Source organism: Hordeum vulgare, chromosome 3H (assembly GCF_904849725.1).
Source record: "Hordeum vulgare subsp. vulgare chromosome 3H, MorexV3_pseudomolecules_assembly, whole genome shotgun sequence".
NCBI lineage: Eukaryota > Viridiplantae > Streptophyta > Magnoliopsida > Poales > Poaceae > Hordeum > Hordeum vulgare.
Window position 1 is genome coordinate 14,831,080 of NC_058520.1, and position 25,973 is coordinate 14,857,052.

The 25,973-nt window shown below is 44.5% G+C and overlaps 1 protein-coding gene and 1 pseudogene across 1 annotated transcript; both read left to right on the forward strand.

Annotated features, from left to right (window-relative positions):
- The first annotated feature begins 16,798 nt into the window (after nt 1–16,798).
- On the forward strand, nt 16,799–18,626 carry LOC123441363 (LEAF RUST 10 DISEASE-RESISTANCE LOCUS RECEPTOR-LIKE PROTEIN KINASE-like 1.2). Its single transcript, XM_045117834.1, has 3 exons — nt 16,799–17,664; nt 17,781–17,850; nt 18,485–18,626. The coding sequence occupies exons 1-3, from the start codon at nt 16,836–16,838 to the stop codon at nt 18,624–18,626; spliced, it is 1,041 nt and encodes a 346-aa protein (XP_044973769.1). The 5' UTR covers nt 16,799–16,835.
- Nucleotides 18,627–22,865: 4,239 nt separating this feature from the next.
- On the forward strand, nt 22,866–24,287 carry LOC123441364 (annotated as a pseudogene).
- Nucleotides 24,288–25,973: the final 1,686 nt, after the last annotated feature.

A 25,973-nucleotide genomic window follows, 5' to 3' on the forward strand; every position in this document is an offset into this window, starting at 1 on the left:
TTAGCAACCTCTGCAACATTTATTAAGAAAACATGAGTACGAAGGTACTCAACAAGACTTTAGGATGACTAACTACTCATGCAAGGTATCAAGAAGGTATTGTGGGGTTTCATGCGGAAAGCCAGCATTTGACTCGTGGCTAGACAACTTGCTTTTTGAAATTAGTTTTGACAACTTGATTTCTCGCACACGAGTCCACTAACACCACAACAATACACTATCGTGGAATCATTCCGTCTCCATACGGAACTGCCGTCCACGACACTCACGCTTATCTTGACAATTTTATGAGTAGCCATTGAAGTTATCTATGAACAACATATGTCTCCAAGTAGTCCATATCCGCGGACGCGGCTATTCGAATAGATCATAACCCTGCAGGGGTGTACTTCGTCACACACGCTCTCGCCACTTATCGACATGTGCACGTCATGCACCTCGGCAACCTTCAAGCGGAAGCCCAGCGAGGGAGTCGTCCACGACCGTTAACCACACTAGTACCTAGTCCAGGTTTAGCGCCTATCTGACAGTAACCCGTACGGAAGTCCGGCCGAGGTTTCCGCCACGGCCTCAAACGATGTGCGCAGGGTTCCCAAGCCCACCATCCGGGTGCCACTTCGTACACCGTGCCACTGCCTACCGCATCACGGTCCACCTCTCAGGTCAGCACCATGCACGGCCTCCAGCATTACTATAAACACCAGAAACTACTTGCAACTCCTGGACCGAGTACTACGCGATTAATAGGCCGAGCGGGGTCATATTTCAGGGCCCAGCATTTGGTAGTATCTAGTCTTGGATTACATACACGGAACTCAATTCCTAAGGACGGTTCCAATGAAACAACCCGCCATGTACTCCTACACAGCCTTTCACCGGTACCTTTACCAAATCAAGTTCAACACATGACCTTTGCTCACCGAACACATTCCACATTTCTGCTCATCTCCCAGATGAAAGACCATACACAACTCTAAGCATAGCATGCATAGCAGGATAAGGCACATCATGGCTCAAGCAACTACCAGATATGCTAGGTTGCAAGGTTCGGCTATTTACTGTGACAAGGTTAAGTCATGCAAAGGAAGTGGGTCCAACTATCGTGGAAAAAGCAGTTGAAGCATTTGATCCTAATGCATTAAATAGGTGCAGGAGCAAGAACATAGGTGTTATCGGGATGATCAAAAGGGTTGCTTGCCTTGTTGCTCAGAGGAGGAACGATATCCGTCGGACGGATATTCGGTGGAATCCGGGGGTGCGGAGCCTACCGAAATGAACGGCATCCATCAATAACAATCATATGCAATCAAAATGATGCATGAGCAAGGCATGAGAATGCAAGTGATAAGTTATTATAATCAAGATGTTTTAGGTTTAGAGTTGATTTGAATCACATTCGAATAGCAATTCAAACGGGTATTCCCGGATACCGGTTTAATTGATTCGACCTGATGCTCAGATCAACCTAATGTTAACATGCATGAAATGTCATGTTATGGTACTGATTTACCTTTAGGGCAGTGTGTGATCATTGTATTTATAATGAAATTTGGATATTTTTGCAAATTCCATTTATAAAGTGATTAAAAGAATTGAATTATTCCTTATTTCACAATTTAGGGTTCTGTAACTTTTTCAAACATAGTTGAAAATAGCATAATCAGAATCCTTGAATTTTTCTGATACTTTTTCATATATAAATTATTTTCATTGGAGTTACAGATTAATTTCTATGATTTTTGCAATCTTTAGCAATTTCCTGAATTATTTTTATACTGGAAATTCCATTTATTGCATCAGGCTGACGTCAGCAGGTCAGCCGACCTGTGCAGGTCAAACCTGACAGGGGGGCCCCACTGGTCAGCCTCTCTGGGACTAATCCCGCGCTGACCAGCCCCTAATTGGGGTTTGACCAGCCGTGGGGCCCTCTGGCAGCGACTCAGGGGAGGGCGATTAGGCCCTAATGGTCGGCCACGTCGACGGCCACCGGAGGGTGGTCGCCGGCGACCAAACCCGCGACGGAGGGCTCGCCGGAGGCGACCTAGACGGCGCTGCACGGCACGAAAATGCACGCGGTTGGCAGCTACAGCAAGCCCGCGAAGTGGCCGATCTGGCAGGACCATCTGGGGAGGCTAGGGTCGCCGAAAGAGGCGTCGGCGATGAGCCGGAGCGGCGACCGAAGCTCGGGCGTCGTCGGGGGCTTTGAATCAGAGGGATCCGCGCTTAGTTCTCAGCTGCTACGGCATCTACGCGTCATCCTGGAGCTTCTGGTGCTCTCGGGAGGACGAGCTGGACATCGGAGGGCTACCGGCGACGAGCGGCAGCGGCGGTGCTCGTCGGGCTCCGGTGAAACAAGGGCTAGAGGAGGGGATCGACGGGGAAAACTTAGGGAAAACCACCGCATGCTCACAGGGAGTGCAGAGAAGAGCTCAGACGGCTCGGGGAAGGCCTGGGGGCGACGAATCGACGGGAGAGGTCCGGCGGCCGGAGGAAGAAGACGACGGCGTTGCGGGCGTTACAGGGCGCGAGGAAGCTTCGGCTTCTGCAGGAATGACCAGGGCGACGAGGCGGAGCTAATGGCGTGCTCGCGGAGGGGATCCTATGGCCAGGGGCACGGCCAGCTCGAGCTCGAGCTCGGCTCTAATGGCGGCAGCACGGAGAAGGAGGGGATCCGGGCGGAGGAGGAGAACCGAGGCGGGGAATGGATAGGGGAGGCTCTGGGGAGCTTCGCCCCGTCGTCGCCAGCGCGAACCGGCGGCCAGGCAGGCACGCAGGTGCGTGGCCGCGCCGGAGGAGGCGGCGGCCACCTCCTGCTGCCTAGTGGCGCGGGGAAGGGGACGAGCGGCGAGATGGGCCGGGCCTGGCTTGGGCGACAGGTAAGCTTTTTCCCATTTTCTCTTTTTTGGTTTTTCTGTTTTGCTATTTATTGCTTTGCTAATTATTTCAGCTCCAAAACAAAATGTAAAAACTATTTTAGACCCCCTGAAATATTTATTATAATATCCCCACACATTTCCAAGACTTCCAACATTTTTGGAAAATTATAGTTTCTGATTTCAAATTTTTAAATTTGAAACCAGTGGCTTTTGCATTTATTTAAAATGCTTAAAGTGTCAAGAAAATAGTTTTCTCCAATGCTCATTTACTTTCATGATTTTTCAGAAAGTTTGAACATTTCTTGAGGCCATTTTGAGTTCATTGATTTTGAACTAGTTGAAATTTCCTTTAATTGAAATGGTGGCTAGGGTTTGAGTTTTTCCTTTGCGACTTTGTTTTTTTTGTTGAAACTTCTTGGATGCAAATGCAAAGAAGACATGAGCACAATGCTATCTTGGTTAAGGGTTAAGGATGTGACAAGTTCAAATAAGTTCAAAAAAATGAAATCCCTTTGTAAGAGATGAGTTCTTGTTCGAAACGCTGCTACTTCGAGAGAGATTGTCCGTTTTGTACACGAACTGCATCCAGTTTTTGTCGTAGCCCTCTCAACTTTTTAACACATGCTATGTGGGTGAAATGATGATAGCATGCCAGCTTTCAACATATTCAGAGTTCATTTGTAGTGCTTTTCAATTTCAGGGTCAACTAGCTAAAAAAAAAAGTAAATGCGCGAAATATATCAAATGAAGTCTGAAATTGTTGAAATTTTGTGATGTGCCTTTGAATGTTTCATTTTGAACACACAAAAAGTATGGAGTTCAAATAAGTTCAAAAAAATGAAATCCCTTTGTAAGAGATGAGTTCTCGTTCGAAACGCTGCTACTTCGAGAGAGATTGTCCGTTTTGTACACGAACTGCATCCAGTTTTTGTCGTATCCCTCTCAACTTTTTAACACATGCTATGTGGGTGAAATGATGATAGCATGCCAACTTTCAACATTTTCTGAGTTCATTCGTAGTGCTTTTCAATTTCAGGGTCAACTATCTAAAAAAAAGTAAATGCACGAAATATACCAAATGAAGTCAGAAATTGTTGAAATTTTGTGATGTGCCTTAGAATGGTCCATTTTGAACTCACAAAAAGTATGGAGTTTAAAGAAGTTCAAAAAAATGAAATCCCTTTGTAAGAGATGAGTTCTCGTTCGAAACGCTGCTACTTCGAGAGAGATTGTCCGTTTTGTACACGAACTGCATGCAGTTTTTGTCGTAGCCCTCTCAACTTTTTAACACATTCTATGTGGGTGAAATGATTATAGCATGCCAACTTTCAACATCTTCAGAGTTCATTCGTAGTGCTTTTCAATTTCAGGGTCAACTATCTAAAAAAAAGTAAATGCACGAAATATACCAAATGAAGTCAGAAATTGTTGAAATTTTGTGATGTGCCTTAGAATGGTCCATTTTGAACACACAAAAAGTATGGAGTTTAAATAAGGTCAAAAAAATGAAATCCCTTTGTAAGAGATGAGTTCTCGTTCGAAACGCTACTACTTCGAGAGAGATTGTCCGTTTTATACACGAACTGCATGCAGTTTTTGTCGTAGCCCTGTCAACTTTTTAACACAGGCTATGTGGGTGAAATGATGATAGCATGCCAACTTTCAACATTTTCAGAGTTCATTTGTAGTGCTTTTCAATTTCAGGGTCAACTAGCTCAAAAAAATAAGTAAATGCACGAAATATACCAAATGAAGTCAGAAATTGTTGAAATTTTGTGATGTGCCTTAGAATGGTGCATTTTGAACACACAAAAAGTATGGAGTTCAAATAAGTTCAAAAAAATGAAATCCCTTTGTAAGAGATGAGTTCTCGTTCGAAACGCTGCTACTTCGAGAGAGATTGTCCGTTTGTACACGAACTGCATGCAGTTTTTGTCGTAGCCCTCTCAACTTTTTAACACATGTTATGTGGGTGAAATTATGATAGCATACCAACTTTCAACATTTTCAGAGTTCATTTGTAGTGCTTTTCAATTTCAGGGTCAACTAGCTCAAAAAAATAAGTAAATGCACGAAATATAACAAATGAAGTCAGAAATTGTTGAAATTTTGTGATGTGCCTTAAAATGGTGCATTTTGAACACACAAAAAGTATGGAGTTCAAATAAGGTCAAAAAAATGAAATCCCTTTGTAAGACATGAGTTCTCGTTCGAAACGCTGCTACTTCAAGAGAGATTGTCCGTTTTGTACACGAACTGCATCCAGTTTTTGTCGTAGCCCTTTCAACTTTTTAACACATGCTATGTGGGTGAAATGATGATAGCATGCCAACTTTCAACATTTTCAGAGTTCATTTGTAGTGCTTTTCAATTTCAGGGTCAACTAGCTCAAAAAAAATAAGTAAATGCATGAAGAATACCAAATGAAGTCAGAAATTGTTGAAATTTTGTGATGTGCCTTTGAATGGTGCATTTTGAACACACAAAAAGTATGGAGTTCAAATAAGTTCAAAAAAATTAAATCCCTTTGTAAGAGATGAGTTCTTGTTCGAAACGCTGCTACTTCGAGAGAGATTGTCCGTTTTGTACACGAACTGCATCCAGTTTTTGTCGTAGCCCTCTCAACTTTTTAACACATGCTATGTGGGTGAAATGATGATAGCATGCCAACTTTCAACATTTTCAGAGTTCATTTGTAGTGCTTTTCAATTTCAGGGTCAACTAGCTCAAAAAAAAGTAAATGCATGAAATATACCAAATGAAGTCAGAAATTGTTGAAATTTTGTGATGTGCCTTTGAATGTTTCATTTTGAACACACAAAAAGTATGGAGTTCAAATAAGTTCAAAAAAAATGAAATCCCTTTGTAAGAGATGAGTTCTCGTTCGAAAAGATGCTACTTCGAGAGAGATTGTCCGTTTTGTACACGAACTGGATCCAGTTTTTGTCGTAGCCCTCTCAACTTTTTAACACATGCTATGTGGGTGAAATTATGATAGCATGCCAACTTTCAACATTTTCAGAGTTCATTTGTAGTGCTTTTCAATTTCAGGGTCAACTAGCTCAAAAAAAATAAGTAAATGCACGAAATATACCAAATGAAGTCAGAAATTGTTCAAATTTTGTGATGTGCCTTAGAATGGTGCATTTTGAACACACAAAAAGTATGGAGCTCAAATAAGTTCAAAAAAATGAAATCCCTTTGTAAGAGATGAGTTCTCGTTCGAAAAGATGCTACTTCGAGAGAGATTGTCCGTTTTGTACACGAACTGGATCCAGTTTTTGTCGTAGCCCTCTCAACTTTTTAACACATGCTATGTGGGTGAAATTATGATAGCATGCCAACTTTCAACATTTTCAGAGTTCATTTGTAGTGCTTTTCAATTTCAGGGTCAACTAGCTCAAAAAAAATAAGTAAATGCACGAAATATACCAAATGAAGTCAGAAATTGTTCAAATTTTGTGATGTGCCTTAGAATGGTGCATTTTGAACACACAAAAAGTATGGAGCTCAAATAAGTTCAAAAAAATGAAATCTCTTTGTAAGAGATGAGTTCTCGTTCGAAACGCTGCTACTTCGAGAGAGATTGTCCGTTTTGTACACGAACTGCATGCAGTTTTTGTCGTAGCCCTCTCAACTTTTTAACACATGCTATGTGGGTGAAATGATGATAGCATGCCAACTTTCAACATTTTCAGAGTTCATATGTAGTGCTTTTAAATTTGAGGGTCAACTAGCTCAAACAAAATAAGTAAATGCACGAAATATACCAAATGAAGTCAGAAATTGTTGAAATTTTGTGATGTGCCTTAGAATGGTGCATTTTGTACACACAAAATGTATGGAGTTCAAATAAGTTCAAAAAAATGAAATCCCTTTGTAAGAGATGAGTTCTCGTTCGAAACGCTGCTACTTCGAGAGAGATTGTCCGTTTTGTACACGAACTGGATCCAGTTTTTGTCGTAGCCCTCTCAACTTTTTAACACATGCTATGTGGGTGAAATGATGATATCATGCCAACTTTCAACATTTTTACAGTTCATTTGTAGTGCTTTTCAATTTCAGGGTGAACTAGCTCAAAAAAATAAGTAAATGCACGAAATATACCAAATGAAGTCAGGAATTGTTGAAATTTTGTGATGTGCCTTTGAATGGTGCATTTTGCACACAGAAAAAGTATGGAGTTCAAATAAGTTCAAAAAAATGAAATCCCTTTGTAAGAGATGAGTTCTCGTTCGAAACGCTGCTACTTCGAGAGAGATTGTCCGTTTTGTACACGAACTGCATCCAGTTTTTGTCGTAGCCCACTCAACTTTTGAACACATGCTATGTGGGCGAAATGATGATAGCATGCCAACTTTCAACATTTTCAGAGTTCATTTGTAGTGCTTTTCAATTTCAGGGTCAACTAGCTAAAAAAATAAGTTAATGCACGAAATATACCAAATGAAGTCAGAAATTGTTGAAATTTTGTGATGTGCCTTTGAATGGTGCATTTTGAACACATAAAAAGTATGGAGTTCAAATAAGTTCAAAAAAATGAAATCCCTTTGTAAGAGATGAGTTCTCGTTCGAAACGCTGCTACTTCGAGAGATAATAGTTTGGATAGTCAAAATTATTAATTATGAAAATAAAAAATAGTTTTGCATTATTTATTCAATTTGAAACACTTTTCATTATCATAGTTTTGTCAAATTCTCAAATATGCAAAAAGAATTTTTAATAAACATAGTTTTTAATTGAAAATAACAAAATAGATAATAGTTTGGATAGTCAAAATTATTAATTATGAAAATAAAAAATAGTTTTGCATTATTTATTTAATTTGAAACACTTTTCATTATCATAATTTTGTCAAATTCTCAAATATGCAAAAATAATTTTTAATTGAAAATAACAAAATAGATAATAGTTTGGATAGTCAAAATTATTAATTATGAGAATAGAAAATAGGTTTGCATTATTTATTCAATTTGAAACACTTTTCATTATCATAGTTTTGTCAAATTCTCAAATATGCAAAATGAATTTTTAATAAACATAGTTTTTAATTGAAAATAACAAAATAGATAATAGTTCGGATAGTCAAAATTATTAATTATGAAAATAGAAAATAGTTTTGAATTATTTATTCAATTTCAAAAACTTTTCATTGTCATAGTTTTGTCAAATTCTCAAATATGCAAAAAGAATTTTTAATAAACATAGTTTTTAATTGAAAATAACAAAATAGATAATAGTTTGGATAGTAAAAATAATTAATTTTGAAAATAGAAAATACTTTTGAATTATTTATTCAATTTCAAACACTTTTCATTATCATAGTTTTGTCAAATTCTCAAATATGCAAAAAGAATTTTTAATAAACATAGTTTTTAATTGAAAATAACAAAATAAGTTAATAGTTTGGATAGTCAAAATAATTAATTTTGAAAATAGAAAAAAATTGAAACTATATGAGAAATCATAGCCAAAATTCAACCTGAATTCAAAGTGAACTCACTTTGAATTCAGATTGAATTTTCTCCACAATTTCGAATATAGTTTCAATTTTCAGTAAGTTTAGGCCCGTAAGCCTGCTTTAGAGAGGAGCTCGATGGACAAGCTGCGACGAGGCTTATAAACAAGTGTTAGTCCCCCTCGCTGGGCGAGGTGGGACTAAACTTATCGTGCAGCCGAGGAGGGGCTTTAGTCCCGGGTGGAGCCACGACACGGGACTAAAGACACCCTTTAGTCCCGGCTGGAGCCAAGCACCGGGACTAAAGACCCCCTGCTTCCCGCATCTTGGTCTGCCCGAAAAGAGGCCTTAAGTCCCGGGGCGTGGCTCCACCCTGGACTAAAGGGGGTCTTTAGTCCCGGCTCGAGCCACGCACCGGGACTATAGATCCACCTATATAAGCGGGACTTCGAAAATTTCAAACCCAAATCGTCCATTTCTCTTCTTCTTCCTCTCGTTCTCCTGCCCGGCGCGGCACATCGACGAACTCGACGACGCCGTCAGGCTACCCGCCGTCCTGCTCGCCGCCGACTGCCGTCCTCCTCGCCGCCGCGCCGTCCTCCTTGCCGCCGCGCCGTCCTCCTCGCCGCGCGCCGTCGACACCTCCGGCCGGTAAGCCCCCCGCCCCCTCCTCCCCAACACTCCGGCCAGTAGAAGAAAAGAAGAAAAAGGAGAAGAGAAGAAGAAAAAGGAGAAGAAAGGAAGAAAAAGGAGAAGAAAAGAAGAAAACGGAGAAGAAAAGAAGAAAAAGAAAAAGATTTTTTGTCATTTAATTCCTATTGTTATTAGGTTTGTGCTAGATTATTAGGGTTAGTAATATTTAGAATTAGGTTAGGGTTACAAGAAGAAGAAATATAAACAAAAATAAGAAAATAAGATTAGGAAAAATGAAAATAAGAAGAGGAGGAGAAGAAAAGAAGAAAAAGGAGAATAAGAAGAGGAGGAGAGGAGAAGAAGAGGAAAAATAGAAGAAGAGGAGAAGTAGAAGAAGAGAAAAAATTAGAAGAGGAGGAGAGGAGAAGTAGAAGAAGAGAAGAGGAGAAGTACTACAAGAAGAGGAGAAGAAGAAGTAGAAGAAGAGGAGAAATAGAAGAAGAGAAAAAATTAGTTTAGGGTTACAAGAAGAAGAAATATATTTTTTTGTCATTTAATTTTGCTATTGTATAGTGTATATGCTTAAGTGTTAATAGTGTTTCTTAGATTATTGCTTAATTTTGCTATTGTATATGCTTAAGTGTTAATAGTTTAATTTTGCTATTGTATATGCTTAAGTGTTAATAGTTTATTTTTAGCAAGAAAATTAATAGAACTAGTTTATTTTTTTAGTTCATTTTAAGATGCCTATCCCGCATCCTTGTCGTCGACTCGGCGGACGACACTTGCTTGATGAGAGGGGCCCTGTCCGGGACTGGGCTCCGCCCGGCTGGTATTGGGAGGTGCTACCTTCCGGGGGGCGTAGGTTGGTGAGGAGCCAACCCGTCGTTGACCCGATCCTTGTTTGGTGGCGGTCGCGTGGGCCAGTGAGGGTGCCGAGGCTTCCGGACACCGCGGAGGTGGTACGTCACCGTGTCAGCGAGGAGGATGAGCACGTCCGTCGCTACATGGTTGCGTTGGAGGGCAGGTTCGAGCATACCTGGCAGGTTCTTCGGGGATCTCACTGGAGCTATGATCCTGTGATGGTTCCTTCTCTTTGGGTGTCCACCGCCCGCGCCGATACCCGTCGGGCGCTACGGTTCTAGATGTATCAGCGATACTATATGTATGATAGTATTCGAGGAGTATTAGTGATAATATTCGACGATGTACGGACAAAAGTGATGATGTATTAGCTTATAATTGAATGCATGCTAATTTGAATACTACTTTATTTTACGATTTGGTTTTGCTTATTGAATGCTCAAATTGGAAAAGTACTCCTACTTTGAATACTATGCAGAAATCTAGGAGTCCCGGGTGGAGCCACGACCCGGGACTTAAGTTGTTTTGGAACGGAGTTCCTGATAGAATAATTCTTTTTTGGTACAAAGGTTAAGAGAATCCGTTTTTTGTAGAACTATGGATCCACATATCAGGAACCTCGAAGAGGAAGAACTTCTCGAAGATATGATCAAAGACGGCCCCGACGTTGAACTAGCTGAATCTCCGTCGTCATATCTAAACCAGGACGTTGGAATGGAGGTCGAGCGACACGAAGAGGAAGCCGATGGGGGCAGGAGATAGGTCCAATGACGGAGAAGGTGATAGCTCCACTGATGGAGAAGCCGGTGAAGAGGAGAAGTCCGGCGAGGTATACATATGAAGTTCGACAATCACTTGTAATATGTGAAAAATATTGGAGATAGCTCTATATTGTATACATATACATTCATTTGACGAATGTTTCTCCCTCTTAGGCCTCCACATCGAGCAAAACTACGAAACGAGGCCCGACTAGAAAGTTGGATGCACGGACGCATTACACATTTGAGGTGATATTTCCTACGGGAGAACCCAAGCTTCCTAAGAATGCTGCTGACACATTCAAGAAGCAATGCGGAGTTCTCGTTAGGGATCACGTCCCGATCAGCGTTCGAGAGTGGAACAAGCGCAAAGGGGCAGCCGATAGTGACTATGTCGCCGAAAGGTACAAAGATAATCTTTGGAATGATCTCATGTCACATTTCAACCTGCCAGAATGTGAGAATGAAGACGCCGCAGACAAACTGAGGGCCAAAGTCAAGCAGTGGACTCTGAAGAAGATGGCCGAACTGTTCCGTAGCTGGAAGAAGAAGCTATGGAAAAACTATCTGAAGACAAAGAAAGTGCCAGTATTCGAGGGGTATCTAGCCAAGCAGGCGAATCACTGGAAGGCATTTCAAGAGTACAAGGAGTCAGAAGATGCCCAGGCATTATCAGAAAAGAACAAGATAAATGCCGACAAGAAGAAATATCACCACAAGCTGGGGCCAGGGGGCTATGAGACTGCCATCCCAAAGTGGGATAAGAAAGAGCAAGATCTGATAGATAAAGGCATCGTACCTGAACCACTCCGTGATGAGTGGGAATTGAGAGCAAGAAATTGGTTCCTTGCGCATGGTGGGTCGTACGACGAAACAACAGGGGACCTCATCTGCAATGACGATCTTAGGATACCCAGGGAGAATTGGAAAAGGATAGTGAAAGAAATTAAGGAGGGACAAAGAAAGTTCACTGCAGATAGAGATAGAGATTTGCTCACACTGGTCCTCGGCAATGACGAACATGGAGGAAGAACGCGAGGCTTCGGTCCTTCTTACCCGTGGTGGCTTGGGTTTGCCAGAGACCAAGACACTTACAGAAGCCGAGAGAGAGCTAAGAAGCGGCAGCAGGATGAGGAGAATGACAAGTTCAACCAGTTGCTTGACAGGATTAACGAGCAACAGAAGCAGATTGATGAGCTTAGAGGAGTACCGCGCCAGGAAGATCCTGCACTTGATATTACCGGCGCCCCATCTAAGCGTAAAAGCAGCGTGGCTGAATCTGAGGCCCCGCCCAACGATGAACGAAGAATGATAGAGGGCGGTCCCGGCTACCCCGTGGATGGAATCAAGGAGTCAACATCATGTGAACTCCATCAGAAATTCAAGAACATATCCATGAAGGTGGTCGTCGGACAAGCTTTACCTTCTGGCCCTGATGCACGCTCGCATGGCCGTGAGATTCCAGCTGGCTTTGCTAAAGTCGGGGTGGATGAAATCATGATGGGGTTTAATGATATGGAGCTCGACATAGCTGGACCCGAAGATGAGAGGACACTCGGAGAAGTACTGGGTGGAGTCATCCTATGGGACAAGAACTACATCAAGCTTCCAGGCTCGGCCCCAAGGACAACACCGCCTCCGAGTCGTCGCAGGTCACCTACACCTCCATTACCTCCAAGCCCTACACATGACGTCGGCCAGCACAACACGAGTCTATCTCGATCACCGCCGCCGGACTTGGGTCGTCCGTCTCTGCCGCCGCCCGCACATGATACTAAGCGGAAGCGTGCGAGCAAGAACGCTCCATCAATGATTTCTAAGCGACGGAGCTCCCCAAAGCGCAAACTGTCGCCCCTCCCAAAGGTACCTCATGCTAATCTTCCTATCAGACCTTATGATCGTACCCCCGAGGAAAACGCCAGGATAGTTGGTGAACAGCATGATGCTGCGCAGATGAAAAAGAAGGAACCCGAGCCCCGCCCGGAATACACCGAGAAGCAAATAGCATGGGCAAAAGACTTCATAACCCTTCCATCATAGTATGACTTACACTATAAGCCTGATGACTATACACGCACATTGCAGAAGGAAGTGAAAAAGAGCAGCTCACGTGCAAGTGCAAGTGGGAGCAAATCAAGTTCAACTACAAGCAAGCAAAAATCAGACGTTCCTCAGCTTGGACAACAGGCCAAACAGTCAATCCCACCCCTCAAGCTGTTAACCGAGAATGTTCCCCCTCCGGTGCAGGGGCAAGTTTTTGAAAGAGCAAAGGAGTTGGCGGCTGAATGTGGTATCTTGGTTGAAGATTTGCTGGCTTCCCAAGACGACAGGATACCCAAGGCTGTGGTAGCCCCTAAGCCACAGTTTGTCATGGGTGAGCCTTTGGTCAGCAAAGATGATCTCCCAACAAATATGCGTTACTTGCATAAATGGTACTTAAGTGAGTCAAAGAATGGGAGAACGATGATCGTGCTGAGTGTCCCACGGGAGTACTACGGCCGCTCCGAAGAAATCCATATCGACTTTGATGAACTCTTCCAGATGTACAATGGCGACGCCCTCGACAAATCGCTTATGAGTTGCTATTGTCTGTAAGTTTTTCAATTCGTTGTCTACATATAACTTGTTTAGTTATTTCAATTCATTGTCTATATATAACTTGTACTCTATTATGCAGAATGAAGATTCTGGATTGTAAAAGTAAGAGCATCCTAAATATTGGGTTTATTGACCCAGATAAAATACATATAGCGACGCTAACTGATAAACCCAAGGAGACGGAGGAAAACCTTGTAAGGTTTCTAACAGATCAAAATTTCTGTGACCACATACTGTTTCCATACAACTTCAGGTGAGGGTCTTTACTCTGTTGTGTCCATTCACTTATAAGTGTAATTGATAAGTTACTGACACACACACACACACACACACACACACACACACATATATATATATATATATATACACACATGTGCAGCTTCCATTGGATTCTGTTGAACATTCAAATTGATAAGGGAAGAGTTGATGCCTTCGACCCATTATCGAGACCCTTGGAACAGTTCCAAAGCCTGCAGGACATGCTCCAAGGGTAATTTCAATCATTCCTGCGCTCTATCGGTCTCTTTCGATGATTTTCTGATATATCAATTAATGAAAAACTTAGCAAATCATTATCCTTGTCGGGCAGGGTTTGGAAGCGGTTCAAGTGCGTGACTCCCGGTATCGAGCATGAGAAGTTGACCTTTAGAGCGGCTCAGGTAAGTAGTAGTATGATATACTTCTATTAATTTTCAATACATTTATGATGCTAGATTATTGTTTTGATTATATATATTCTATTCTCGTAAAGTGCGACCAGCAGCCACGGGGAACGCATCTATGCGAATACTATGTTTGCGAGACCATTCGCACGTTTACCTCTGAGCTCAAGGATCACAGATTCGACGTAAGCAATGAACATTCACACCTCTATTTTTACCCGTCATTCTTTGTTATCATGATTGATATTCATATTCATCTCCTCTTCTTATATAGCACACGGCCATGAGGACAAAGGTCCTACCAGAGCAACGCGCGAGGTCCTACCAGAGCAACGCGCGATTGCTGTTGCAGAGGAGCTTGCGGGATTTCTGAGGACGGAAGCTATAGATGACAAAGACGATTTAGTGTAACTAGGGACCATTACTGATGTTCGTCCATGTAATCGAATAGACGGGCTCTAGTCCCCATAATTCAGATCTGCATATAATTGTATATATATGCTCGCTTGTAAGATAAGTTAACCTTATATATATATGCATAATTATTTCTATTTAAATTATATGAAAACTAATTCCCGAACACCAAACGAGGCATCACGTTAATCTCCCGAACACCTAAACCTTAAAACCCTAAAACCCAAAAATAATTTCATTCAAAAAAAACCCAAAAACCAACAAAATCTGAAAATCTTTAGTCCCGGCCCGTGTAACGAACCGGGACTAAAGGTCCTGCCCCTGGGGCGCTACGAGGCGCCCACGTGGAGCACCTTTAGTCCCGGCTTGTAAGAGGGCCGGGACAAGAGGTTAGGCCTTTAGTCCCGCCCCTTTAGTCCCGGTTGGTGAACCGGGACTAAAGCCCCTTACGGGCCGAGGCTAAAGGCCCCGTCCCCACTAGTGTTCTCTAACATGAAGTGTGTCACATCGTACTCCAAGTAAGATCCCCTCGGATCTTCCTCTTGGCGGGAGACAGTGCCAATCAAAATTGATTCCCGCTGATAAAGCACTTAGGAACTGAGACGTAAAGTTGTCTCTTCCTGTCTCCATAATTGCAATAAAATCAAGCTGATGCTCTATGGTTGCTTCAGCCAGAAGTCTAGTTTCAGCCAAGTCACGTAGACCTCTGCTATTCCAGAAGATGCCCTTCATCGTTCATCATAAAAAAAATTAATAGTTCTAAACCGAGTACTCCTGTGGACCGCCGAAACCGGATACACTTTTCGTTGCCAGGACCGTTTTGGTTTATCACCAAGTCCCTGGTCCATATAACCAGGTGATTGTGATTTGGCATGATCAAAATTTTCAATAATGGTACTCGAATCTAGACAAATATCCTCTCCTATATCAGACTCTTCCAAGGATAACAAGTTACCACACAATGAATTAAGACCCCCCTGATCATTAATCTCAGATTCTTGCATATGTTTTACCGCAGACAAATTCCGAATAATATCAAGGGCCCTATCTACCTCTAAATCTAATAGATCATTAATGGATTTCGAAACTTTCCTCTTGTCTATCTTTACCGAGAATAACTCTCGGCATATGTTTCTGGACCCATATGTCAGGTTGGTGCCACGTGGCAACGGCCGGCCAAGGATTGTGGTCCCTTAGCTACTTTACTTTGCCGAGAGCCGGTTATGAGTGTCCGTGCCCTAGCTCCCGGCAATTTCCTGTTTGCCTGAAGGGTGTACGCCGGGTGTCCTTTACCGAGTGCGACAGTCGGTAAAGCCTTCGTCGACGGTTATTGGCACTATATCGATTGCAGTAGTGATAGATGCTTATTTTCCAGGTATACATAACCTAGAGGATTGTGGCAATGTGTGGAAGAATGTGTAACTTGCTATGTCCGTTGGATTAATCTATTGTTGTATGTCCGTTGACGAAAAGTATTGGTGCAAGTTAGCAAAATCAGAAAGTTGGATGCGTCAACAATGCACACCAAGACAAGATTCAAGTATATCTTATCCATGAATCTAGTAGCATATAAAATCAGCAGATCATATTGCTTTACGGGCGTAACAACCACCAAAAAATTATTAATAACAGGGACGTGAGGCACCTCTTTTGCTTTGATGTTGGCAATGATGGCCTCGATCGCGAGCTTCCTTGCTTGGACGGCCTCCTTTATGTGAAACTTCCTCCTTTTGGCGGCCTCCTCTATGACAAACTTTTTCATTTGGAGATTCAAGTATATCTTTATTTGGTCCTCCTTTTCTTTCCTCCTGCTCTTCCCTCGCACTTCTCTTGGAGTCATCATGACTTGTAAAGTTTCTTTCAAGGCGAAGGATGTCGAATCACGCTTCTCTTCTATCTTCAAAGTGGTCTTGCCCCTCGGCCTTTTGGGCATAACTTCTTCATTCCCAGCCACGGATGCCTTCTCTTTCTTCTTCTTGTTGTTCTTCTTCATCTTGTGTCGAGATGCTAATCCAGTGATCGATGGTCGAGGGGCGATGTGTTCCCCACGTCCCAGGTCTTCTCTGAATTCTGAACCATACAATTGGTCAAAGAAGCCTCATACACATATTCAAGCTTCACACTGAAACTCTTTTACAAACGGTGACCTGTTAAAACAAGAGAATCATCTTGTTTGAAATGAAAGAAAACGACAATAATGGAAACATCGATGCAGTGCACAGTTTGTAGACGAACATCCCAAGACCTCGCGCACTGTTTTCTGACGGGCAAACTCGACCGAAAAGTCAACGCCGGAATGAATAGCAGCCCAACGGATCCGGCTCCGGTTGCGGCTCAGAGAAAAGTAAACATCCATGGCCAGAAGATCTGACCGGAGAAAAGTAAACATATATGGCCAAAAGATGATCCCCAGAATTCCGTCCAGCTCCAGCGGCAGATAGCCAAAAGATGGCCCCTTCTGCATGCTCCACCTTGAGAATGGAATGGATATGCCATGGCAGATACGAGTCATGGTACGTAGGCATGCACTAGCCTCCTTTGCTGCTCGTAGAAGTATAGCACGTAGCCATGTCAACACAAGCTGCACCTGCACGTAGATGCAAATTGCCTCCCTCTTCCTCGGTGAAAACCATGCCTATGCCGCTGCTGCTCCCGCTCGCCTTCTTATTTCTGCGCACAGTTACACCCACCGGCAGCAACGGGAGCTGCACGCCGAGGTCATGCGGGGACCTGACCATCAGGTACCCCTTCTCCCTCGCCGGCGCACAGCCGTTCTACTGCGGCTACCCGCCCTTCGACCTCACCTGCGACACCAGCACTGGTCATGCTGGTGCCTACGTGAGGAAAACGTTCAGGGAGCACCTGTTCCGCATCAACGACATATCCTATGAGAACAACTCCATGGTGGCCGCCGTGCAGACCTCCTTCGTGGGCGACAGGGCCTGCCCCGTCCCCGACTTCAACGTGTCGGCCAGCCTCGCCCTCTTCCCGTTCAACATCAGCGTCGCCAACAAGCGTCTGGTGTTCTTCTACAACTGCACCGTGCCTCGTGAGTTCAGCCTGCCGCGGCGGTGCGCGAATCACTCGATGGGAGCCTACATCTCCGGTTCATGGGACGACGGCGAAGGCGGCACGCCGCCGCAGGGGGTTCCGAGGAACTGTAGCTCGGTGAGCGTGCCGGTGCACCGAGGAATGGCGCGACCTCATGAGCACTACGAGCGGCTGATCAGGGATGGATTCCTCCTGAAGCTGCTGGCGCCGATAGGGGACTGCGATGGATGCAGGCAGATGAGCGGCAGGGAGTGCAGGTTCGATCAGTTTGCGTTCCAGTGCGCCTGCCCCGACGGGAACCTCTGCTCAAATTCCACCCAAGAAACCAACGCAACAGCTCATCCAGGTAAACAGAGCGTTTCATTTTCTACTCTACATTGCATTGTTGTGAAAATCAAGTATTGCAGCTTGATTGCATAGACGCAATTAAAACAAATTCATCGGCGCTGATTGAATTGGCAGATGAATGGCAGATGAAGTTCCTGAAAACGGTGATCGAATTGATAGATCATCATAATTTGGCTGTGTTTAGGTAGGGGTCAGGATTAGGCGGGGCGGGATGCTGCTGTCCGCAAACACAAACGCGGGCGCCAGCGACTTAGAGCATCTTCACCCGCGTCCTCAAAACGCCCTCTCAATCGATGTTTTAATTGTCGACGCTAAAAAAAATCGTTCAGTCGTGCTTCATGACGTCGTTTTTTGACGGATTTGACTAAAACTAGCACTGGCGGTCCCAAGCTGAACCCGCCCCCCGAAGGACGCTTGGGGACGACCGACGCTATTTTTACATGCACAAACCCCACCGACCTGCATCTCTCTTCTCTCTCTCCTTCCTTTCTTTGTTAGGTCCACCATGTACATGTAAAAAAAAATCTTTACTTTCTTTTATCTCTCTTCTTAGTGGCCGCCTAGGAACCAAGCCCTACCAAACCGTTTTTCTTGTCGGTTAACCCTCACGCAACGCTATTTTGGCCCTTAGGACGCCTAACGGCCAGAGATGCTCTTAAGCGGTCATCATGGCTGCCCGTTACATGCCGGCTACATTTATTGTTGACAACGTGGCAGCCTGTATGATCCCGCTACAAACCCGCTTGACGTATGTACCTTTACAAGACCGAACATGTTTTCTGATGACATGTCGCCCTCCTGAACCTGTCCACCTCCAGCTCCGTCTCGATAACCTTGTCGGCGCCGAGGAACGCCCTGACGAACGGCTCCATCATCAGTCGGGGGCTCGCGGTGATGATGCACCTCCTGCCGAACGAGCGGAACACCCGCCACCCATCAGGGTGCTCGTCGCGGGTGTAGAACGGACGCGGATTTTGTCTAGCCCATTGCGCGCACAACCCATATCAGGTCCATCCATCCGGCATGCAGGTCAAATCAATCATTCCACATGCAGGTCAAATCAATAGGTTGCTTGTACCTCTTTCTTCTCTCTCTCAAACAAATCCATATTTTCATTACCCCTTTATAAACTTAAATCGTTTATATCTTCTAAACCGATATTTCAATTTTATTTATTTTTATATATTTGAACCTCTAGCGCAAAGACCTTTATAACAAGACCGATGTTGAATATATTTGGACTAGTTTAAAAAATTTGAGTGAAGAGTTCTTCACTGTTTCTAGCAAAGTTTGGACAAGCTGTTTATATAGCTCTTCAGTTCCAAAAAGATTTTCTAGCAAAGTCCTTCAATATTTCTGACAAAGTGCAGACCTAGTATTCAGAAAGTTCTTGAACTCCTGAAGTTTATTGAACTATACCACAAAGTTCTTCAAACTTTTCATACAAAGTACCGGCTAGGTAAATGTAATATTTCGCAAAATAATAATTCAATATTATTCTTATTCTAAAGGTCTTTGCGTCATGATTATAGTGAACTAATTTATTTTGAAATCGGAATATTGGTTTAGAAGATATAAATGATTTAAGTTAGGAAAGGTGAAATAAAATGGATGGATTTGTTTCGGAAAGAGAAGAGAGAAGAAAGAGAGTGGACATGCAGATGTGACATCATGTGTACTAGCTGATGTGATGTGCATGAAGATGTGTGGTGAAGATTTGAGTCGGGCAATGAGTTAGGTATAGCCATATTCGGTGTAGAACCTGGTGTGCACCCACTGGGCCACCGTGCATCTGCCCGAGAGTTCAGGGCATCTATATATATGCACCTCCATTAGTGTGAGATCCATGGTCATCCTTCCATAATTCCATATATCTAAGAAGTCCTCTGGAAAATGAGCATTTTCCGTGGGAACTTTTGCTGATCTGCAGCCACTCATAACTTCGTCCCAGATCTTTTCTTTTTTCGAAACAGGCTTTCGCCCCGCTTTGTATTACAAAGCAACCACTTTCGGTACATCCAACGATAGGTGCTGGAGCGGAAACAGCACATGCACGCCCAAAAGAAACAACAAAGAAAGAGGCAAAGAAACAAATGCCAACAACAGCGGATCACCGAAAACGGAGAAGCCTCGCGACCATTGCGTCCACCGAAGAACACCCACCAAGCTCGTAGACTCCGAGACGCCGGTACCAATCAACACCTCCAAGAAGGTCTTCCCTTACCCATCAATCGGCACCGACCGCGACTGCTCATCCATTCACATCCACTGCCAGAGAAATCAAACATGTCAAATTCAATGGTAACAGGATTTTCACGTGTTAAGTAACGAACGAACACAAGTTTTTCTATAAGATCAAGGGAAACTTGGATGTTAGATAAAGAAAGTGGCGTAGATGTAGAAGGAGCAAATGCATGTCCGATATGGGTAATGGGAAGAGAGGAACCGGCATCGACGGTGATACGAGTAGAGGTGTTGACTGGATAGGAGGTGTGGAGAGTATCGGGATGAGCGGCCATGTGAGCCGTAGCACCGGTATCCATGTACCAGTCGCCACCGCCGGTGTAGTTGGACGGTGTAGAAGAGGAGTGTAGAGCCTCCAGCAAGGCCGGGTCCCAGGCCGCTTGGGAAGCGCGGGAGCCGGTGGCTGTGGCGGGTCGTCATGGAGAGCGGCGGCAGCCCTCCTGGCTGCGGTAGCTGTCCAAAGGAGAGGGAGGCCCATACGACGCCACGTAGGGCTGCGGTGTGGCGTAAAACGCTTGATGCGAGGGAGATCGTGGACCGATGATGACGGGAGTAGGCACATGTGGAACCCACATGGAGTAAGCATGCACGAAGCCGGACCATGGGTTCTGCCTGACATACCACGGAGCCGGTTGTTGCTGCTACTGTGGACGGGCTGCTCCTCCCTGAGCGTCGCTCGGCTGCTGCTGATGGCACCCCTTGCACTGACCACCGCGGCGACGGCTGTTACTAGGTTGAGCCTGCTGCTGCTGTGAGAAGGGATCTGATGCCTGTGGGAAATTCGGCTACTGCGTGGGGGCGCGGCTGAGGTGCAGGCGACGCCAGTCCGTCGCGGGAGGCAGTGGTGAGAGCCGTGTGCGTGGCCCGTATCCGCTCCATCTTCACCCGCCTCTCCTTGAGCTTGAGGTACGCCAACCCCTTAGCGAAGGTAGGCTCCGGGATGAGAGTAAGGTTGGAGGCGACGTTCCCAAACTCATCATTGAGACCAGCGGTGAGGGTGCTGATGAGGAGCTCATTGCGGATCGTCTCGCCCAGATCACGAAGCTCATCGGCATGCTTTCTGAGGCGCATGCAAAAATCATCAATGGATGAATCAAGTTGTTTGCACCCATAGAACTCGCCGTGAAGAAGGACCTTGGGCTGAAGTTTGTTGTCGGTGAAGAGGCCGTTGAGATTGGTCCATACGGCGTAAGCGTTATCATCGTCGCATACAACGGTGTGGAAGAGGTCCTTGGAGATGGTGAGGTAGAACCAGCGGGTGATGGTGGCGTTGCGGGTCATCCAGTCCTCGTCATTCACCATGAGACGGGAGTCCACGATGCCATCAATGTGACTGTGGAGCAGGTACTCAAGGAACACCAAAGAGAAGTACCTCTTTCAGGCGGAGTAGGAGGCGGTGGACTAATCAACGATCACTGGAACGCGGTCGAAGATGTTGAAATCGCGAACGAGGGGGACGTCCGGGCCGACGAACGGATTGCTGCCGGAGGAGGCCGAGCAACTCAGAGAGACCATGGCAGCGGGCGATGGGCGGCTTCGGGTGGTAAGGGTGAGGGTGGCGGAAGTGGATGATGCGGCGGTTGCGCGTTGGTGTGCGCGACGACGGCGGTGGCCCGTGATGGAGGGCGCGGCTGTGGTGGCGGCGGTGCGTGATGGAGGGCGCGGCGGCGGCGGCTAGGTTAGGAACGTGGAGGAAACTGATACCATGTAGAGACTTAGGTTTGGACTGTGCAACTCTCAATATACTGATTGGGTGCACTAGGCACGTATATATAAGGTACAAGATGGGTCTTAATCTCAACTATACAAAGAACTAGGAGGTGAGCCTACGACACAATATACATACACAAATAGGTATTCAACACCTATGATAATGAGTTTCATGTACATAACGATAAACACTGCCAGATTAGTGTTTCCATAATTATCCGGGCATCGATTTTATATTATTGTATCAAAAGCAGTATTTAAAATGTCACATATACAGTGCGTGCTCTTCACAATATTGCAATGTACATTTTTCATATATTTCTTCCGCAAAATATTCTAGGGTCACTTGTTAATATTTCTTGGAAAAAGACAAACGGCATTGATTTTTAAACTAAGTATTATGTGGTATTCCAGGTAGCAAGAGGACTGGCAGAAAGATACTACCAATAGGTATGCTAACACTTGCACTTTTTTGTCACATGTTATGATTTAAATGCCAGTAGTTCCTCAACGAGGATTTTTGAGATAAATATTTTTTCAGTTTGACTCTACAATATTTGCATAAAACAAGTCAATGGGGAGAAACAAAATATGATCTTCCTTTTCCTATTGCTGCCTTGTACTATTTCAAACCGTTCTTAGGACCCGTTGCAGTCATGCAACGAGAAGCTCCTCTTTGTGGTGACAGAGCTTCAAAAATGCTACACTTACGGACAAGATACGGATGAAACTTACGGATTGCTGCCGCTTAGCCAATCCTTCTGCCCCGCTGATTTCAAAGGTGGGCCCTGGTGCCCCAAGTTTCCAGTAAAACATGGACAGCTGAGTCCGTAAGTTACTTTCCGTAGCTTCCGTCCGTAAATCTAGCACTTCTCGACAGAGCTTAATGGGGCATGGGAGAATCAGGAACACGTGTTGTTAGCCTCGAAAACTAGTGGTATATATCAGCAACCTATCAGAATCTGGAGATTCCGACCCAATGCTCTCTTGGCAGCGGCCTCGAGAATACTAGTGGCTAATCGGCAAGCTAATCGATTGTTTAATCAGTTAATCGGATACTTGATGATCCTACGAGTAGGGATTAATCGATAAGTTAACTGATTAATCGGACGAATTCTTGAACAGGGATTAGAACACTACCAGTGATTTTGTGAAAGAAAATTAAAAACATGTGTAGTCATGCAAAACCATAACCCCCAGACATGTGGTTTTGCGCAATTAACTTGAATTCAAAACTATTGATGCATGTTTCTACATATAACTCCTTGCACAAAGAAAATAACATCTGCTTCAATCTCAGCTTTGATATCAGCAGCTGCAGCACTGCTCTTGCCTTGTATTTATGTGCTTATATGCTATATGACGGGGAAAAGAAACAGGTTTCTCCTCTGGAAAAAGAATACCAGCAGCACTGAAAGGCATTACGAGGCTATGATAGTATCGTATGGATCACTTGCTCCAAAAAGATACATGTACTCAGAGGTAATGAAGATAACGTCTTCTCGCAATAAGAAACTTGGCCAGGGTGGTTACGGTGTGGTTTTCGAAGGAAAGCTACATGATGACCGTCTGGTTGCTGTGAAATTCTTGCATGACTGCAAAGGAAATGGGGAGGAGTTTGTGAATGAGGTTATGAGCATTGGCAGGACCTCTCATGTGAATATTGTTAGCCTGTTTGGATTTTGTTTGGAGGGATCAAAACGAGCTCTTATATATGAGTACATGTGCAATGGTTCCCTAGATAGATACATCTACTCAGAGAACCCAAAAGAAATTTTAGGATGGGAGAGGCTCTATGCGATAGGGATTGGAATATTTGCACCATAGTTGTAACACACGGATCGTCCATTTTGACATTAAGCCTCAAAATATCCTTCTGGACAAGGATTTTTGCCCAAAGATTGCCGATTTTGGTCTAGCTAAACTATGCCATACCAAGGAGAGCAAGCTTTCAATGATTGGTGCTAGAGGAACAATTGGATTCATTGCTCCAGAAGTTCACTCGCGAAACTTCGGACTTGTTTCAACAAAGTCAGATGTTTATAGTTATGGAATGATGTTGCTAGAGATGGTTGGAGGCAGGAAAAATGTGAAATCAGTGGTTGCAAAGTCAAGTGAAAAGTATTTCCCAGATTGGATTTATGATCACTTTGCTCAAGACGATGGATTAGAAGCATGTGAAGTTACAAGTGACATTGAGGAAATTGCAAGAAAGATGACCCTTATTGGCTTGTGGTGCATACAAGTATTACCTATGTATCGCCCTACTATTACCAAAGTTCTAGAAATGTTCGACAGAAACATAGATGAGATGGCCATGCCACCGAAGCAAAACTTCAGTGGACTACTGTAAGATACTTCTACATCTATTTGTATTCCCTTTTTTCGGTGAAGTTATTTTTTCAAAATATTTTCAATCACTTAACCTCCTTGCTTATCTCTAATTCCAGAGAAAATTCAGCTCACAATATGAATCTAAAAAGTGCAAGCTCTACGAGATCTGGGGAGACAAGCCTTGTAAATTCAGGAAACACACAACAATGTCCACCACTTTGAGGAGGTTACTTGTACTACAGTATATTGTTATGTTGAACAGGCTCAACTAAGTTCGACATTGTACCGTAATCCTTCCAGAATTGCCAATGCACAATTGACTGGAAAATCCAATATAAATTCCTCGGTGTTCTAATTTTCTTTGAGATTACCTAAAAATAATTGCTTTAAGATTAAAGACAAGGGCCATATTATGGGGATCTAAGAGTGGTGAAATGAAATTTTTTAGTCTGATGTGCAACTGATGCTTATTCCATGTGATGTGTACGAATGACCAAGACTAAGAGCATCTCCAACAACAGCGCAAAACAAGCGCCGCACCCAAAAATATCCCTTTTTAGCGCGCGCGCGACGCGGCGGGATGCTCCAGCGGGCGCGCAAAAACCGCGCGCGCGCTAAAACAAGTTGGGCGCGCTGTCCATAGCCTCATCCCGCGCTGGTAATTTGGAGCACACACTTCCGCGCGCGGCAGACTCGAGCGCGCGCGAACTTTCTCTCTTTCTTCCTCCTTCGCACCGCGCGCGCCGGCGCCAGCGCCCCTGCCACCATGGACGCGCAGACCGGCACCCCGCTCACCCCGCTGTACAGCCGCGAGCCCTCCGTCGCCGCCGCCGTTTGGAGGCATGGGTGCACCTCCGGCCGCCCCTGCCATTTGGAGGCATGGGTGCACCTCCGGCCGCCGTTGAAGATCTTGCCAACACCGTCGGAGCTTCACGTGATGCGGTGTGTGATGAGGTTAGGGAGGAAGATTCATCTACGGAGGCGGAAGAATCGTCTTCGGAAGATGAGGACGAAGACGAGGAAGATGATGAATGATGTGTCTTTCATTTATATGTCTTGAACTTGTTTGCATTCTGAACTTGGTTGGATGAACTTGTGGGCATGAACTTTTATGCATCTCAACTTGTTTGTGTCAAATTCACATGTTTGCATTTTTGCGCGCTGCTGGAGCTGCGCGCGCTGCATTTTAGCGTTGCTGCTGGAGCCAACGCTGCGCGACGCGCCAAACCAGCCGAAACGCGCGCGTCTAATAAATTTTTTGAACGCGACGCAAAGCGCGGCTGTTAGAGATGCTCTAAAGACCACAGACTCTGCCTTGCGCGGGTCACGGCGGCACCCGCACGCTGCAGCGGCACCAGCACCGGGACGGGGATGAGGGCGATGAATCGGGGGCAATAGGCCATTACCGGACGGACAGCGATGGTGTAAGGACACCAGTGTTGGGCTGTAGGCCATGCAACGAGCTAGATCAGTGCAACACAACGGGCCGCGTTCAGCATCCACAAAATAAAACCAACAAAACACGAGTCGTTCATATATTATCCCAATTTTACGTACCTTATTCCACGCAACACCGCAACCACCAGCCACCCACGGACGATTGATCGAACTTCGTGATGCGTTCGCCGTTGCTACAAGCACTACTTTTCGTCCCGGCAACATGCCACTAGTAGAAAAACAGCTTATAGCTCCAGTTTGGTTAAGCCATTAGTTTTGGTTCACGAATCGGGACTAATCAACTGAGATTAATGCTAGCCCCCGGTTCGAAGCTGCTCCGAACCGGGGCTATTGACCTTCCATGTGGCGGGGCTGTTCGCGAGGGGGTGGGGGGTATTAGTCCCGGTTCGTAATACGAACCGGGACTTTTTTTGCTGTTTTTAGCAATTTTTAGGGTTTAGGGTTTTTACACTAAATTGAATGGGCTATTTTGCTACACCCTATTTTCCCATTTATTTATTTTAGGCACTTTTTAATATTTGTTTTATACTAAATTGAATGGTACATACACAACAATAAAGA